We start from the raw sequence: 18,319 nt of genomic DNA, 5'->3' as shown, positions 1-18,319 counted from the left end.
TATTTTTATTTAAAAAGTATAATTTCGGCCGGAACACCACTTTAAGTCAGCAGCTACAAATACTGTAGCTGACTTTTAATATGAGAACACTTACCTGTCCAGGGAGCCCGTGATGTCGGCACCCTAAGCCGATCCATCCATCCGCTCCGGCATTCTTACTTAAGGGAAACAGGAAGTGAAGCCTTGGGGCTTCACAGCCGTTTCCTATTGCGCATGCTTTCTGAACGGTCTCGCTGTCTTCTGGGACCTGAGTGTCTCCGAGAAGGCAGCAAGGGGGAGGAAGGAGGAGGGGTAGGAAGTTTTGTAGATCACCGCACAACGACTGTGGCCATCTTACCCGGAAGTGGGAGCGGGTACCTGGTTTTGACCCCCCCCCTTGAAAGGTGCCAAATGTGGCAGCAGAAAAGGAGGAAGCAAACAAATGGAGCTTCCCCTTTTGCTGGCGCTCGGCTTTAATCACTCCGCTTTTTCCCTACTACTGTGCGTGTATCAACAACGGTTTGGTGGCCCTTTATTTTCCCAGTGCATGGCACAGGATGAACAGACCTTGGGTGGCCGATCCGCCAGGTGATTGCTGTGTACTCAGAAACCCAACTAGGTACCATGCGGTCGCAGTGATTGGCAATCACAGAGATCACGTGGTATTGTTTACTGTAAAGATCTCTCCCCTTCCCTTTACTACAGGGAAAGGAGAGAGCTCAGTGCTTCTCAATGAGCACAGAATGAATGGATCAGTGCCTGCAGCTTTCATTAAGTCATTCTGTTGGTTGCAGTGAATAATTATTTTAGTTTTTAAACCATTTTCTGCCCCCTTCCTCTCCTACAACTGGTAGGTATAATGCTGTCTCTATGTGACCTGCATATTAACCCCTCACCTCCCATACCCTGCCCATCTGAACATTAATCCCTTCAGCTCCATCCTCCCACTGTATGTGACCAGTACATTAACCTCTTCACTGCCTTCTTTCTCTGTATTACCTGTACAAGGCTTGCATCTAGTACACCTTTAAACACTTCCATACCGGGCCAATTCTGGCACTCCTCTCCTACATGTGAAAATCATAATTTTTTTTTGCTAGAAAATTACTCAGAACCTCCAAACATTATATATATATATTTTATTTAGCAGAGACCCTAGGGAATAAAATGGCAGTCGCTGAAATTTTCTATGCCACACGGTATTTGCGCAGGAATTTTTCAAACACGATTTTTTTGGGGGGAAAAAAAAAAACACCTTCATGAATTAAAAAAACAAACAAAAACACACTAAAGTTAGCCCGGTTATTTTGTAAAATGTGAACAATCTTATGCCGAGTTAGTAGATACCTAGAATGTCATGCTTTAAAATTGTACACACTCGTGGAAACTCGTGGAAACCCAAACTTGGGTATTTAAAAATCTCCATAGGCGACACTTTAATGTTTTTTACAGGTTAGCAGTTTAGAGTTACAGAGGAGATCTTGCACTAGAATTATTGCTCTCGCTCCAACGTTCGCAGCAATACCACACGTGTGGTTTGAACGCCCTTTACATACGTGGGAGTGACCTATGTATGCATTTGCTTCTGCGTGCAAGCAGGGGGGATGGGAGCGCTTTAAATTTTTTTAAAATTTTATTTGTTTTTTTACACTTCTTTTTTTTGTGATCACTTTTATTCATTTTTACAGGTAATGTAAACATCCCTTGTAATAGGGATAGGGCATGAGAGGTTCTCTCTACAGCAAGATCTCTATAAGTCCCAAGATATCTCCTCTGGGCTGGAAAGCCCGAGATAAAAAAAAAAAAAATAGATTTCTGGCTTTCCAGCGAAAAACCCTGCAGTAATTACATCTACCAGCGCTGGAAGCAAAGTCATGACGTTACTTTCGGCCTTCAAGGGTCATAGACCTGGCCAGGGACCATCTGGTTTGCAGTCAGCTCTAGGGTAAAACGCCGCCCACTGGCGATTTTATTCTCCGGCTCATCGATGGCGATCCAGCAGAAGCACCGGAGGGTGGTACCGGGGGGGGGGGGGGGGGGGAACATCCCCTTCCGCCGCCTGTAAAAGCAATCAAGCGCCTAAACAGGCATCTTTCAGATATCATGTCACATCATATGATGTCCTTTTGGCTGGAAATGGTTAACAAGCTCTATCTCTCAGTACTGGCATGTTCCTTCAATTCCAAAAAATTGTGGCAAAAAATGAGATCACCTTGGAGTGTCTACTTTCAGAAGAAAAAGGATCATTTTGGGGATTTTTGTACTATTCTGGCATTTATTTTTTACACTTACAGAAAGAATATTTTTTCTTTAACTTTTTTTTCCCCTTTTTATAGTAAAAAAATAAAAACATAGCAGTTATTAAATACCACCAAAAGAAAGCCCTGTCTCAAAATAATAGTATAAAACGAATTTGGGTACAGCGCTGCATGATGGAGTAATTGTGAAATTATCATAGCACTGAAAACTGAAATGAACTGGTAATGAAGGGGTATTACAGGCTGGTACTCAAATGGTTAACCGTAATCTAAAACCACAAAACTTTTAATACTTCTGCAAACATTTCAGTTACATAGTTGGTAAAGTTGAATAAACACACTAACCCATCCAGATCAATTTTATCTGAAAGAGTTGCTGCAACTCTTTCAGATAAACAGAATATTTTTCTAATAGACCTACCCAACACAGCTGGAATTAAAGACATTGGTGTATCTCACATTCGTGGCTCTGCCTTTGCATTATCTTTTTATGTAAGGAATCAGTTTTGTCATGGGACTTACCGTCAGAGCTAGAAGATGACGTGCGGGAGGAATGTGCTGAAGCAGAGGTAGAAGAGGATGAAGAGGAGTCTGTGTCACTCTCTATAAAAGGATATACACAATACATGTTATTAACACAAAGCAACACTAAAATCATTTTACATTATAGGTTAAGTGTACCAGGTGGCTAAATCCATTGAGTACACAATATACACCTAAGAAAAGAATATTTCTACTCTTTATATACCCTCAACCAATTCTGCAGTGCTTTACAAAGCACACTACCTTATTCATAAAAATCCCTGTCCCAAAAGCAGCTAACATTCTGAAGTCTCTACTGCAGTTACAAAACATACATGCAATAGAGTCAACTTGTGTGAAAGCCAGTTAACCTAGCAGTATATTCTTGGCATTGGGTATGAAAACAGAGTTTTCAGAGCAATCCATGAACAAAGGGAGATCATTGGAGCAGATAGATACAGATAGCTGATGGGAATGTAGAGGTGTAGCTGCTAGGACTTGGTTTGACATCCAAAGACTAGCAGCTCTTCCAGCACTGATCAGCTGAATCAAGTGTTTCACCAGAATGTATTAAAATGTAAATAAAGATAAATACATTAGGAACAGCACATGTCTACATACCAAAGAGCTGCTATTTAACCTCCATTTATCACTAACCAGCCAAATCAATATAAAAACCACTATCCATGTGACACAGAAACCTGGTTTCCTTGACTCTGCTCCCTTCGACACACCCAGCATTAGCTATTACTATATAGGCTCCTAGTGCACAAAAGAGGAGACCGTGATTAAGTCGCACTTGGAGCATGCTGGAAAGGCTAAGGATTGCCTGCCACCTGCAGGAACTTGCACTTAGGGCCCTTTCACACTGGGGCGGGGGTAAAGCACCGCTATTGTAAGCGGAGCTTTACTGTCGGTATTCGTCCGCTAGCAGGGCGGTTTTACCCCCTGCTAGCGCCCGAGAAAGGGTTAAAAACCACTGCAAAGCGCATCTGTAGAGGCGCTTTGCTGGCGGTATAGCCGCGCTGTCCCACTGATTTCAATGGGCAGGAGCGGTGAAGGAGCGGTATACACGCCGCTCCTTCACCGCTCCGAAGATGCTGCTAGCAGGACTTTTTTTTACCGTTCTGCTAGTGCACCGCTAAAGCAGTGACAAAGCGACAAAGCAGCGGCACTTTCGGGTCGGTTTGCAGGCGCTATTATTAGCGCAATAGCGCCTGCAAACTGCCCCAGTGTGAAAGGGCCCTTAGAAGCTGGCTGGTGAATCCCCTACTCCCTGTATCCCCAGTTCCACGTCTCAGTCAGGCTGTTACGCTAGCAGGCTCCCTCCATCTTGAGTTATACCGGCTATGGGGAAGAAAGAACCAACCTAAAAGGTTGCCACAAACAGATCACATGAACACCACCATGAGGTCCCATGGCAGTACCTGCTCTTAGAAGGAATTGGTCTTGCCTTAATCTATTAATCGATTTCCTGTCCCTAGCTGATAGTCCCAGTTGTGCAGTCATGGGGCATAGGGAAAAAAACCCCAAACATTTGCCTTTTTAATCCACCAAAACAAGACAGTATTTCATAGCTTTCAGGGTGTCTGCAGTTTATTACTGCCGCGGAGGTGACAAGATCAATTTACTATACCCACCTGAAGATGAAGAGCAGCTTGCTGCGTTATGTCTCACTCTGTTGACTGTGTAAGATTTAGCAGAAGGTCCCGAGGCACTGTCAGGTGATTGTCCACGCGTGCGTCTAACAGAGGAACTACCTATGCTGGTCTGGGTGGTAGTAGGTGGTGTTCCGCTTGAGGTAGGTCGCAATGAAGTTTTTTGCAGGGAGCCATTCATTCTCTGACTTGGAGATGTTCTTCTTTGTCTGACATTTTTTTGGTAGACGTCACTGCAAAACAATTAAATGCTTAATGCTGAAAAAGGAGTACTCTGACAAGCATTTCTCACAAACTCACTGCCCTAAGCAAATACTGAATGCATAAACTGAATGCAAAAATATGTTTTGTGAATTTTCAGCCACAGTAGTGGCTCCAGACTGAAGTATACAAATGACAATCTTCCCTCAGCTAAGGGAATATTTTAAATGTTAATGCATTTTGGCTTTCCGAGAATCATTTGTATTGAGTACAAATGGCAGTCCCATCTCAATCCAGCGATGTGCATAAGAGCAGTGGCTCTCCCAGGTCTCTCTCTCCTCATTGGCTCACACAGCAATGGGAGCCATTGGCTGCTGTCAATCAAAGCCAGTGAGCCAATGAGGAGAGAGAGCGAGGTGGGGCAGAGCAGTGCTGTATGTGTGGACATTTTTTAGGGTTTGGCTGGAGTTTAAATAATAAATCCAGCGGGTTAAGGGGTGTAAGTAGGGGAAGCTTAATAGGATCATTTGAAATTTAGGGATAGTTTGGGGTTGGTTTACTAAAACTGGAGTGCAAAAATCTGGTGCAGCTCTGCATGGTATCCAATCAGCTTTTAACTGTTCGATTAGGCTTTGGAGAAAAAAAATAAAAATAAAAAAAACAATGGAAGCCGATTGGTTTCTATGCAGAGCTGCATCAGATTTTGCACGTTCCAGTTTTAGTAAATAACCCCATTAGGTACCCAGAAAACCACAACTTACCTGAGGGAATTTCTGGTATTTTTCCCTTCCTTGGCTCCAGCTCTCTTCATGTTGCCTGATTCTCCAGACTTGCTTTTGGACCTTTGAGCATTTTTATAATCTGACAAAATAACCTTCAACTTCTCTTCTACAAGTGCAGAAAGCCTTAATACCATACTGTAGATCTAAATGAAAATAGAACATATTCAGATAATTTTAAAGCATAGGGTCAGAGAGGACGACTCTTCAATCATGCAATACAACTGCAAAAGCATCCATAGACACTAGGAAATAACCTGATCACCCAACTATACTTTAATTGCTGGCAAGAAATATAAATAGTATACTTGTATAGTTTGTATATAGTTGAGTATCCTGCAGAGGCTACCGTTCTCATCTCTGCATATTGCCCTGCTACAGGCTACAGATAAAGGTCTGTATTATATAAGGTCTGCAAATATGTTCAAAGTAGGCCTACTAAAAAATGCGGCTGGATTGTAAATACAAAGAAAGTACTGACAAAAATCAGATAAAAAAAAAAAAAGAAAAAGAAAAGGGGGGGCAAGTTCACCCTTTGAAACATGTTACACCCTAAACATGGGAGTAACATGTTCCAGCATCTCCCCCCTTACCCTCTGATTGCCCTTAACCCCCCTGACAGCAGGCAGGGGTTTCTCTCCACCTCTGTCATTCAAAATCGGTGTAGTTGTACTGGGCTCTGTTCCCACAGCCATGTCATTTATTCACAGAGATCTGTGAATGAAGGAAACTACAAGTCCCAACTTCTACTGTGGCTGATGGCTTGTGGTTCTCAATGAACTATACATGCACTGAGAAGCGCCCTCATAGTTCATTGACACTTCCTCCAGCTTATGGAACAAAAAACCTCAGCGCAATCAGTGCTGTACTCAAAAATATATCTATCCTTTTTATGTTGTAACTATTTCTACTACTGCCCACATTATATATGTGTTTCCACATATAATTAAATATATACCATACTGAAACCGTGCCGCACACGGTCTCACTTCCTCCAGCTTCCTAACAGAAAGCCTGCACAGAGGTACAGGCAAGAAAGCTGGAGAATGTGTCTGCAGGAGCCTGACATTGCACTTGCGATCCACTGTTCGTGGACGAATGGCTTTGCAGGCTCCTGGGGAAAAAAATTAATTTACATTTTTTTTCCCTGCAAAAATATGTGGATTGATTTTTTTTTTCCCCGAAGGTGAACTTTACCTTTTATGTGTAAACAAAACACCACTTGCACTTATGTGTGTTGGGGTTAGCTGCACTGCACCAACTGTGCTGAGCGTTGTGGTATGTTCAAGCAGTATTAAAACCAAAAGCAAACATATTACAGTTTATCAATTCTTAGATGTTATGGCTCCATTTGTTGGCTCTTTTTTTCTTATTTTCACCTGGTGATCCAGCCAGTAAGTCTGCTGTTTTTAAAAAAAGAACAGGCCCTCTTACAGTTACAGGGATGAGACAAACCATTTACCATGGACAGGGGTGCCTACAATCAGGGCCACCATCAGAAATTTTGGGGCCCCTTACACAGTTTTAGGCCTGGCCCCTCCCCACCCCTGACCATCAACATTCCCCAGGGCCCGCCCACTGGCAGTTCCACCGTTCCCATCCCATGTCCCCCTCTTTCAGTCTCATCTCCCTGATCCCATGTCCTTCTCCTCCAGTCCCATATCCTCCTCCTCCTCCAGTCCCATCTCCTTCATCCCACATCCTCCTCCAGTCCCATCTCCTTCACCCCACATCCTCCTCCAGTCCCTGCTCCTTCATCCCACATCCTCCTCCAGTCCCATCTCCTTCATCCCAGATCCTCCTCCTCCAGTCCCATCTCCTTCATCCCACATCCTCCTCCAGTCCCATCTCCTTCATCCCAGATCCTCCTCCTCCAGTCCCATCTCATTCATCCCGCATCCTCCTCCTCCAGTCCCATCTCCTTCACCCCACATCCTCCTCCAGTCCATTCTCCTTCATCTCACATCCTCCTCCTCCAGTCCCATCTCCTTCACCCCACATCCTCCTCCTCCTCCTCCAGTCCATTCTCCTTCATCTCACATCCTCCTCCTCCAGTCCCATCTCCTTCATCCCACATACTCCTCCAGTCCCATCTCCTCCATCCCATGTCGTCCTCCTCCTCCATCCCGGGACTCTAGTTCTGGTGGCAACTGTCTCCAAGGGTATTTCTCTCTCACTACCTGTTGCGCCTATGTGACCTCACAATGGGACACAGATATTAAAAAAAAAAAAGAATGTAGTTTTAACTCTTCCATAATTTAGCCAAAATGGAAAAAAAAAGTGCTTGCTTTATATATACTTTTTATACACAACTAGAACATCTAATAGGGTTATATCAATGCATGAGATTACCCCTCACTTCCTGTCTTAGTTTCACCAGAACAGGAAGTGGGGGAATTTCACTGTGGGGAAATAGCTTGCAATTGTTGACTTATAATGTCCAAATTATATTGAGAAAAAAAAAAAAAAAAAAATTATATATATATATATATATATATATATATATAAAAACATATATAAACAATTGCTGGCTATATTCCCACAGGGAGATTCCCTCACTTCCTCTTCTGGTGACATCAAGACAGAAAGTGAGGGGAAATCTCCTGCAATGACATAACCCTGTTAGATGTTCTAGTTATGTATCATACTAAAGTATATCTAAAGCAAGCACTTTTTTTCCCCGATTTTGGCCAAATTATGATTGTTTGTCCCCATCTGTGTCCCACGGGTTGCAGGAAAAAAAATAGCTTGATTCCCCTATTAACACAGATAGTGTTGATGGGGGAATCCCTGCCATGGAGCCATTGTATTCTCCCAGTGGGGGGTGGGAAAACCGCCCCTGCCAGGAGAACACAGTAATTATTGCTAGTGGCTACAAGAGCTGCTAGCGATAATTGCATGTAAAATCTGACAGGCTGGTCATACTAAAGTTGATCCATCGATTAACTTGAGTACATTCAGCCTGTCCATACATAGTTTGAATCTCAGCCAGTCTCTGCTAAACAGAATTCAAACCATCTATGGCCGTTCTTATCTGCATTCTAGCTGCAATCTTCACAGGGGCCGATCCAGTTTTTCTCAGCAGGGGATCTGTCCGTAGATCCCTTGCTGAGCTGAGTGGGAAACTGACAGTCCTGTGTCTGCTCATGTTGTCCGTTTACACCCAATTGCCCTCTGATCTGGCCAGATGGAGGGGAATGGGGGCCCTTCAATCTTTTCTTTTAGCCAGTGAAGATTAGAGGCAGGCGGGTGTAAACGGACAAATTTCCATTTAAATCTGCCGATCCATAGAGAACAATGGGCGGTCCGATCAGGTTGCCTAAAAAACGGACAGGAGGACCCGATCGGACCACTCATGTGAAAGGGGCCTGAAAAGCAATCTGCATGGCTAGTTTAGTTAAACCTGGACTAATAATCACTGTAATGCTACCCATATTGCTGTCCTTTTAACATGGTGACATAAGCTGAAACCTATGCTGCACATGTGTAATGTTACTTTCACTCTGCTAAAAGGACAGCAACAGGTCTGGCAATACAGTGATTGATGATAGGGGAGCACAGGCTGTGCACTGTACATGCCTTCTAGCAGCTTCAGGGAAACACTTGTTTTCTTTTCACTTACCTCGATCTCTGCAGCAGCTTCTTTACAGAGGAATTCTGTCCCTCCCACCAACACAGGAAGCACGAGGCTCTTCAGTGATGGACAGTGCACACTGTGTACCTATTGGCTAAGGAGGCAGCAGGAGGCGGAGCAGCCGCCTCCTGCTGCCTCAGCCAATGGGCAACTGAAGGGCTGTTAAGTCCTTCCCTCATACCATCTCCCGAGTACCAGCCCTGCCAGCTTACAATGCTTAGCCTACGGCCGCGTCTCTCCTGCAGACCTGCACTATATCTCCTCCGGCTCCTCTCTCCTGCACACTTCCTGGTTGTCACCGGGCCCCGGCAGACACTCGGACCTAGTACATGTAACCTCCTGATGGCGACCCTGCCTACAATGATCAGTTTTGTTCTCTGCAACGGATTACAAAGTATTAGCTAGAGTTTGGCTTAAATTTGTTTAGATTTAATTAAAATTTGATAGTAGTCTACCTCTACCCCCTCTTCCCAGACTGACAAGTGGAGGCAAACTGGGTATCTGGTGCTCCAGGAGGCAATGCCCTTAGTTTGTAATAATGTACATTTGATTAGTCAGCCTTTAGGTAAAAACAAAGTTGAACCACGGTAAAGGGGTGATTTAAAAAGGAGGCAGCCATCCTCTGTGTGTCCAGCAACTCTGCAAAAAATATAAAAGAAACAAAGGGGGGGGGGGGGGCGCCTCTAAGTGTAGTATTAAAACAGCATAATTTATTGCACAAGATTGAAAACACTTACAAGATATAAGTGGGAGGCTTCTCGCATGATCCGGGTAGCTGGGAAAGGTTCTGGTGTGATGTTGTGCAGCATAGAACCTGAACCTTTCCCAGCTACTCGGATCGTGCAAGGAACCTTTGGGACGCAGTAGAACAGCCAGGACCACATACTTATGATGAGCATTACTCCTACTTATATCTTGTAAGTGTTTTTAATCTTGTGCAATAAATTATACTGTTTTAATACTACACTTAGAGGTGCCTCCCCCCGCCCCCCCTTGTTTCTTTCCCAGACTGACAATGCTGCTGACCAAAGGTGCTCCCTGTGCTGACTGATCCAGAGTGGGGGCGTTCTAATACAGGTGGTGTTACTGGCCATATCACCAGGTGAAAACAGTGGGGGAAAAAAAAAAGCCTAAAAAAAGAAAAAAAAAAAAAAAGGAAATGAATGCAGTCACTACATCTAATGATTGGTAAGCTGAAACAGATTACATGAAGAATTCCAGGCATCGTCATGTTCTATGTAGTTGCACTGGTCCAGCTTAGACCAACGTAACTACACCTGGCTGATGCCCCTGGAAGCTTGAAATCACTGAAAACACCACTACTCAGGTGATCTTCACTTGCTTCTGGGTCCTGTCCTGAGGGGTTGCTCTACAGCCATTTGAATATTGAAGGGCGGCCATTCAGAGAAGTTTTTGCATTTTCTGAACTGCAAAGGGTTCTCTGACTGGACGGGGTGGAGACATGGGGCAGTGGCTTTTTGCTCTTTTGATCTCATTCAACCAGAGAAGGCTTTGCACTAATTCAGAGAATGCTACTCAATGTCTGAATGGCACCCGCGCAGAGCAGCCAATCTCTGGGGTGTTCACAATGCATCAGGCTGGCCGTTCAGTATGGAACCTAAAAGCAGAGATCACTAAAGTAGCAAAGTCTACTTCAGTGATTGGGATTGATCAGACAGAAATGGTCCAAGCTGGACCAATGTAACCATGTATAACATTGCTGGTGAATGGAATTATTCTTTAAGGTAAAATCTGTGCAACTGTAGCTTATGTGAAGCCAACCTAAAAGGTTGTCTAGCAAAACTGGAAACCTTGATTTGCTCAAAGCACATCAAACAAAGTAAAAAGTTATTAAAAACACAATAAAAAGCTTGTGGAAGGCAAATAAATATTTTAAATCTGCAGCTCTCACCCTAGAGCGCTTGTTGGGTGTGTACAACCTGGCATTGCAGAAGACCAATCTCATGTCTTTACATAACTCCAATGGACTGTTGTAATTCCCGGCTGCCAGTTTCTCTTTAATGGTCCCAAAATCCATAGGGGTCTTTACCACATCATAGTAATCCTACAGACAGAAAGCACATTGTTCTTCAGCAATTTTTTTTTGGGGTTCTGTAAAGCATGAGGAAGCATTAGCGACTAATTCAGGTTATAACTGTAGCATGTGTCTGTTGAGGGAAATTTCCCTTTATTTCCTGTTCCAGCGACACAAGTCATTAACCACTTAAAGACCAGGCCTCTTAATCAGACTCGGTGTTTACGAGTTAAAAACAAGTTTTTTTGCTAGAAAATTACTTAGAACCCCAAACATTATACATTTTTTTTTCTAACACCCTAGAGAATAAAATGGCGGTCATTGCAATACTTTTTGTAACACCGTATTTGTGCAGCGGTCTTACAAGCGCACTTTTTTTGGAAAAAATTCACTTTCTTGAATAAAAAAAAATAAGACAAAAGTAAAGTTAGCCCATTCTTTTTTATATTGAAAAGATAGTGAAAGATAATGTTATGCCGAGTAAATTGATACCCAACATGTCACGCTTTAAAATTGCGCCCGCTCGTGGAATGGCGTCAAACTTTTACCCTTAAAAATCTCCATAAACGACATTTAAAAAAATTCTACAGGTTGCATGTTTTGAGTTAGAGGAGGTCTAGGGCTAGAATTATTGCTCTCGCTCTAACAATTGCGGCGATACCTCACATGTGTGGTTTGACTACCGTTTTCGTATGCGTGCGCTACTCACGTATGCATTCGCTTCTGCGCGCGAGCTCGTCGGGGCGGGGCGCTGTGAAAAAACATTTTTTCTTATTTATTTTACTTGATTTTATTTATTTTTTCACTGTTTTTAAAAAAAAAAAAAAAATGGGTCACTTTTATTCCTATTACAAGAAATGTAAACATCCCTTGTAATAGAAAAAAAGCATGACAGGTCCTCTTAAATATAAAATCTGTGGTTAAAAAGTCCTCAGATCTCATATTTGGACTTAAATGCAATAAAAAAAAAAAAAAAAAAAAAACTTATTTAAAAAAATGACAACAGAAAAATGGCCCTTTAAGATGTATGGGCGGAAGTGATGTTTTGACGTCGCTTCCGCCCTGCTATAGTATGGAGACGGGTGGGGGCTATCTTCCCCTTACTCGTCTCCATACCCAGCCACGGACAGGTCCCGATCGCCGCTGGCTCCGGTAAGTGGTGAAGGGCCCCTCTCCCGCTGCCAACGGTGATCTCGCTGCGAATACGCCGCAGAGACCACCATCATCGTAAACAGGATCGCCGACCCAAAAGATGCATACCCCGGTTGTGGCAGCAGCTGCTGCCGTTACTGAGATATCCATCTTTAAACTGCTGACGTGTATGTACAGGAGCCGGTTGGCAAGTGGTTAAAACAAGGGCACAACAAAACACCTCAAAAGAGTCAAGTTCATATTCTTGCACATTTTTACCCAAAACAAACACAAAAATAGGATTTCTGCACCCAGGATAAAATCCTTTTCTTGGACTGCATTTAGGGACACAGTCTTTATCCTTCGGGTTATACTGCTGCCTACAGGAGGATTGAACACTGGTCATGGTTTTATAGCAAAGACAACCAAGAGCATGATCATAAGCACAGATTGAGGGGACATGTGCCCCTCAATGAACTCCAGGAAAAGATGTTATCAGCAGTGTTGAGTACAAAAACTGAATATTTTTTCCCCCTTTGAAAGGAACACAAAGCCTAATCTCTAGAATTACCAAAAGCTATTTAACTGTGTAATGGGCAACAAATGCTAACTGGCCAGTAACAAAAAAAAGACTGGGGGCAGTCTGCAGATCAAAAAGCAGCCTGAAAGGCAATACGTCTGAAGTTGGCATGGGCAGAAACATTCACCTGGTATAACTTGGAGAACATGTGAACAGAACACCAGGTCGGAGCTGTACAATTTTGAGAAGCTATTTCCTGATGCTGAAAAGCCAAGGAAGCATTCATGGAATTAATGAAGTAGCCCTAAAACATGCAGACAATGGAGGGAAATTTCTTTTTGGTGAACTAGTTCTGGACAGAGAAAGATGGACGAACATTTTACTGATTTAAGTTGAAGGCAGAAATTACCTTAGGTAATTAGGTAGTCCTGGGCCGCAACACCACCTTGTCCCTATGCAAATCCAGAAAGGATTCTTTGTAGGATAAGGCTGTAGAGGTGTGTCTAATGGGTTCAATCATTGGATTCTGAAAGACAGAGGACCAGATTCCCTAAGTCACAAGGGAACAGATGGGAGAAACTATATGTGAGACCCCCTGTATGTCGATACATGTCTAATGATAGACCTTGCTGAAGTAAACGTCTTTGCTTTGCGCATCATAGGAATCACCGACTCAGATTCCCCTGGAACAGCCACTGAGATGGAGGGATGCGGATGATCTAGCAGTTGCCACAAAGCAGTTGCCAGTCCAGAGCAATGGAAAGCCCTCCATCTTGACCTTATGAAGCAAACAAAGAACAAGTTTGAGGAACTACATAGACCACCAACAGCACTACTGCAATCCCAGGAGGACCCCTGTACCCGGAGGCAAACCTCTCCAGTTTGTTTCTGAACCCAGGTCCAGGGGCTGCCGGCTGTGGAAAACTGCCTGCCAATGGTCTACACCTAGATTACACACTGCTGACAAGACTGGAACAAAAGTCTGCACAGGAAAGGATCCCATCTACCTCACTTGCACAGCAAGACTTCTGGTTCTTCTAGGAAGATTGATGTACGTGCCATGTCTACCTGAATCAGATGATCCTCCAAGCAGGATGGTCCAACAGTGCAGGGACAGCAAAATTTCCCAAAGCTCCAGGATGCCGTAAGGACACGAGATTACGCCAACGACCAAGTCCCCTACATAAATAAGGTGCATACCTAGCCCACAGAGTGCCATTCATCACAAAGAACCTTATAAAATAGGTAGGAAGCAAGCAAGGCATATCATGACTCCAGGACCTGAATTCTGAGCCACCAATCCAAAGATAACTTGGGCCAATACAAACAAATAGGTTCGTCTAGAGACTGAATTTTCCCACAGAATGTTGCGCTGCGGAGGTCAGAGTAAAAGTGGGTATAAGAAACAGCTTCAAAAGGAGATTACAATCAAGCCAGGGACTCTCATGCAAAAACAGTCAGACAGCTCTTTAACCAAACAGTTCTCTTGTGGAAGCAACACTTTGCCCTGAGCTGTATCCAGGACTAGACTCAGAAACTCCACATGACGAGTCTGAGAGGACTGCTGAAGGGTTAAGATCCATCCAAACTGTGGTAAAGTCTGGACAATCAAAGCTACGTCCAACAGAGCCTGCGCGGTTTCCTCAACAGGAGGATTTGTAAGTATCCTACAATAAGGATGCCGTGAGAGAGCAGTAAGGCTAGTACTGTTGCCAACACCTTGGTGAAAAACCAGAGGTTCAGACTGGAGGCTGAAGAGCAGGGCCATGAACCGGTAGTTTTAGGACTCCAAAGCTAAGCATAATAATCGGTGTGCTATAAACATATGGACATGTAAGCATCTTTTGATGTCTACAGAAGGTCTCCCGTGTGAAAGGAGGTGATGATAAATTGGGTAGAAGAATTTCAGGACTCAAATGATGATATTCAGAGTTTTGAAATGGGAAACCGTGAACAGATTGGAGTAAAAACTCTGGAGCTGTTCTGCCACAGGAACGGAGACAGTGAAATCTTGATCCAAAAGACCTAAGTGCGTTCGATAGACATCTGTGTGGTGAACCTGAGAAGAGGGCAGGCAGTGAAACTCCAGTTCGTTGCCAAATCAAAGGGAACACTGCTCCCATCCTCCCTGCAGGGATAAATTGAAATGCCGGGTGCCTGCCCACAAGCGCATCATAGCTCCATCCACGGAACACTTCAAAGATGGACAGGCTTCACTCCATGAGCATCACAGCAGAGGTAAAAGATGTTCATCCTCCTAGAACAATAGTAAACTCTGAAGCGGTTAACCTGGGCCAGCTACAGTTTGTGTGCTTGCCAGTGTCCAATTCCTCTGTAGGCAGCAGTCCAACCCAAAGATTACAGACTTCCTCTGACTCTAAATGGAAAAAAAAAAAAAAAAAAAATTTAGGTTAGTGTTCTGCATGGTCTCAAACTACACTTTGAGCCTTGCGGAGGTCAAGGCTTCATGTGTAAGTTTACGTTTGACTGTGGAAAAGTGCATCTGCTGTCCCCAGTAAGAGGACATATTCTATGATGCGCAACGATAAACAGATGTCAGAAACTGTAAAAACGACATTCCCAGTGTTTCTACAGCATTCCTGAAGCAGCAATCTAACAATGGGATAACTGATACTCCTGTCCAATCCTACCAAAATAATAGGCCCCAATTATTTTATAATTTACATATACAAGCTTGCTTATAAAAAGCACCTGCTCACACTTACAGGGTACCGCTCCAGGTCTACAGGCTGTCTGAATGGTTCAGAATCTTCACATACTATAATGAATTCAACCAGGTCCATGCAGCACCTCTTCCAGCTATTCACGGTTTTTAATCTCTGCTGCAAAAAAATTTACATTATAATGGGCAGTAATCAAATGCAAAATTTGTAATATGTGACAATAAAGGAACAAAAATGTTTAATAGGTTTCCAGTTTAGAGAAAATAATAATTAAAAAAAAATACAATGGTAGTGAAATCTCCTGTTTATTTAACCACTTCCATACCGGGCCTATTCTGGCATTCCTCTCCTACATGTAAAAATCATTTTTTTGCTAGAAAATTACTCAGAACCCTTACACGTTATACATTTTTACAGGTTACCAGTTTAGAGTTATAGGTGGTCTGGCGCTAGAATTATTGCTCTTGCTCTAGCTAACGCATCTACCTCACATGTGTGGTTTGAACACCATCTACACGTGGTCACGCCGTACTATGCGTTCACTTCATGCGAGCACGCGGGGACAGGGGCACTTAAAAATTTTTTTTATTTTTTTAAACACTTTCCCTTTAAATTATTTTGTTTTGATCACTTTTATTCCCATTACAAGGAATGTAAACATCCCTTGCAATAGGAATAGGGCATGACAGGTCCTCTTTATGGAGAGGTGTAGGGTCTATAAGACCCCACATCTCTCCCCCTAGGCAGGAAAGGCTGAGATAAAAAAAAAAAAAATCTCGGCCTTTCCAGTCAAGTACACGGCAGTATTTACAACTGCAAGGCTGGACGTGACGCTCAATGCACATGCATGAGTGCTGTGAACAAGGCTTATCGCCTAAACTAGTCTGCTGCTGACTGTACTCACTGTGGAGGCTTGAAAATAAATATGCTTGATGATATGGAGTTGCCGGCTGCCTCTTTTACTCGATGACCGTTTGTCTATTGGTGTGTGGGAGGACACCTCAGCTTGGACACCCCGACTGCAAACTTCCAAAGTAAGACTTTGTTTCCCACTACTCTGAGCCATACAATCTTTGATCAAATCAATGCACATGGATGCCTTCAGGCATCCAATGTAAATTTTGGGCATACAGTGGAACCTTGGATTATGCACATAATCCATTCCAGGAGAATGCTTGGAATCCAAAGCACTCGCATATCAAAGCGAGTTTTCCCATAGTTTCCCCATTGAATCCTGCTCGTCTTGTGAGACAACACTTGCAAACCGAGTCAAGATTCAAAATAAATATCAGCTTGTATTGCGAAACGCTAGTTAACCGCGTTACTCGCAATCCGAGGTATTACTGTATTTACAAACTGTAGAGACAGCTGCAGGGTAGACCTGCCCACATTATTGAATAGCTCTACGGAAGCTGTATGTGGATATATGCTTTGCTTGCATAAATGCGTGCACAGGAGTGAATCCAGGAACGCAAAAAAAGCTGTGCTTGGGGATTTACAACCGTGTTCGAGTTTATGCAAGCATAGTGTATACCTGCGTACAGCTACCCATTACTGTGGGCAGCTGCATGTTGCAGCTTTCTTTTTTTTTTTTTCAAACGTTTATTAAATTTTAAGTTTACAGACAAGAGCAACAGAAACTTCAATTGATAAATTCGGTACATGTACTCATACATCTGACATGAAGAGCATTTGTAGCGTGTATAGAGTATTGTGATCAGAGGAGTCTCTGTTGTGAGGTCTTGGAGAGTCTGCATTAGAGGATCAGGTGAACCAATGCAATCCTACCCGAATCCCAACACCCCTAAGGGGGTCAAACTGTGTGAGGGAGGGGGCGGTTGTTGTCTTTTTGAGATGACCCATCAGTGTTGGTTTACGCAGTGGTGGAGCTGACCCTCTTCGTGTTTATAAGGGTTTTGTAGGGCTAACCTGTGGCAATAGACAATTATGTAGAGAAGCTCACCTATATAATTTCTTTAAGTTGGCCCTACATTCGAAGGTTGGTGTTGGGTTTTATTTTTTTTCCCCCAAGTGATGTGCGGGGGGCTCTCGTTTTGCGAGGGATGGTTAAGAATGGGTAGGTGGAGGTGGCAGGGACTCTATCCTTGCTGTGGATGAAGATGTGTGTGGGAGACGTCTGCTTGTTCACACTGTGTGGTGAAGTTATGAGTTGTTTAAGAGATGTTGGAAATCTCAGGAGTCTCGAAAGTGTAAATAGCAAGCCCACGTTTTGATATTTCGTCGGGTTCTCTTTAGCTTGATGGATTAAATTCTCCATTTCCGCTATTTTCTCTACACGCTGAATGCAGCTTTCTCTTCTAGGTGCAAAAATAGGTCAGATGCCTCAACCTGCCATGCTCATGATGCCTAAAATTAAAGCAACTCAAGGATCATTTTCTGCCGCTAAAGATTCTGGATCTACAAAACTTACTGTGTTTCCTGATGATCTAGGTTGATCAACTGTATTTTCCTGAAAAATATACAAGAAACAACAGATAGTGGGCTGCAATGTATACATCCAAAACGACAAACTGTTACCAAACTGCTTAAAGAATGTTACCCCAACATTCCATATTCCTGAAATGTGCTTGTATTTTAAAGTATCCCGCCCTCTTTGCATTGCTTCCTTTGTGTGAAATACCTCTTTTTCGTGCCAGTCCCTCTACTTTCCCATTTCAAACTGGCCCTGCTAGGCAGGAGAGCACCTTCATCCCAGCATGATCAGTTTTCTGGCTTGTGCTGCCACTCCACCACCCCCTGCACAGCTATTCACTGGGAAATTTTTTTTATATATATATATATATATATATATATATATATATATATATATATATATATATATATATATATATATATATATAACACAAGGTAAGGGTTCACATATACTTTAACGAAAAAACCTGCAATCTCCACTATGG

At 43.2% G+C, this 18,319-nt stretch overlaps 1 protein-coding gene across 1 annotated transcript in view; it reads right to left on the bottom strand.

The window, feature by feature from the left end:
• The window catches only part of LOC141129299 (bromodomain and WD repeat-containing protein 1-like), a 189,139-nt gene that overhangs the window by 8,486 nt on the left and 162,334 nt on the right, over positions 1-18,319 (bottom strand). Inside the window, exons 34-39 of the mRNA XM_073617246.1 lie at positions 17,833-17,871; positions 15,444-15,560; positions 10,944-11,096; positions 5,380-5,543; positions 4,400-4,650; positions 2,760-2,840 (exon numbers count right to left, since the gene is read on the bottom strand). Of these exons, the coding sequence (XP_073473347.1) occupies positions 2,760-2,840; positions 4,400-4,650; positions 5,380-5,543; positions 10,944-11,096; positions 15,444-15,560; positions 17,833-17,871 (805 nt within the window). The remainder of the gene's footprint in view (positions 1-2,759; positions 2,841-4,399; positions 4,651-5,379; positions 5,544-10,943; positions 11,097-15,443; positions 15,561-17,832; positions 17,872-18,319) is intronic.

This window comes from Aquarana catesbeiana, linkage group LG02 (genome assembly GCF_042186555.1).
Source record: "Aquarana catesbeiana isolate 2022-GZ linkage group LG02, ASM4218655v1, whole genome shotgun sequence".
Classification (NCBI taxonomy): domain Eukaryota; kingdom Metazoa; phylum Chordata; class Amphibia; order Anura; family Ranidae; genus Aquarana; species Aquarana catesbeiana.
This window is presented reverse-complemented; position numbering and strand designations above follow the sequence as displayed.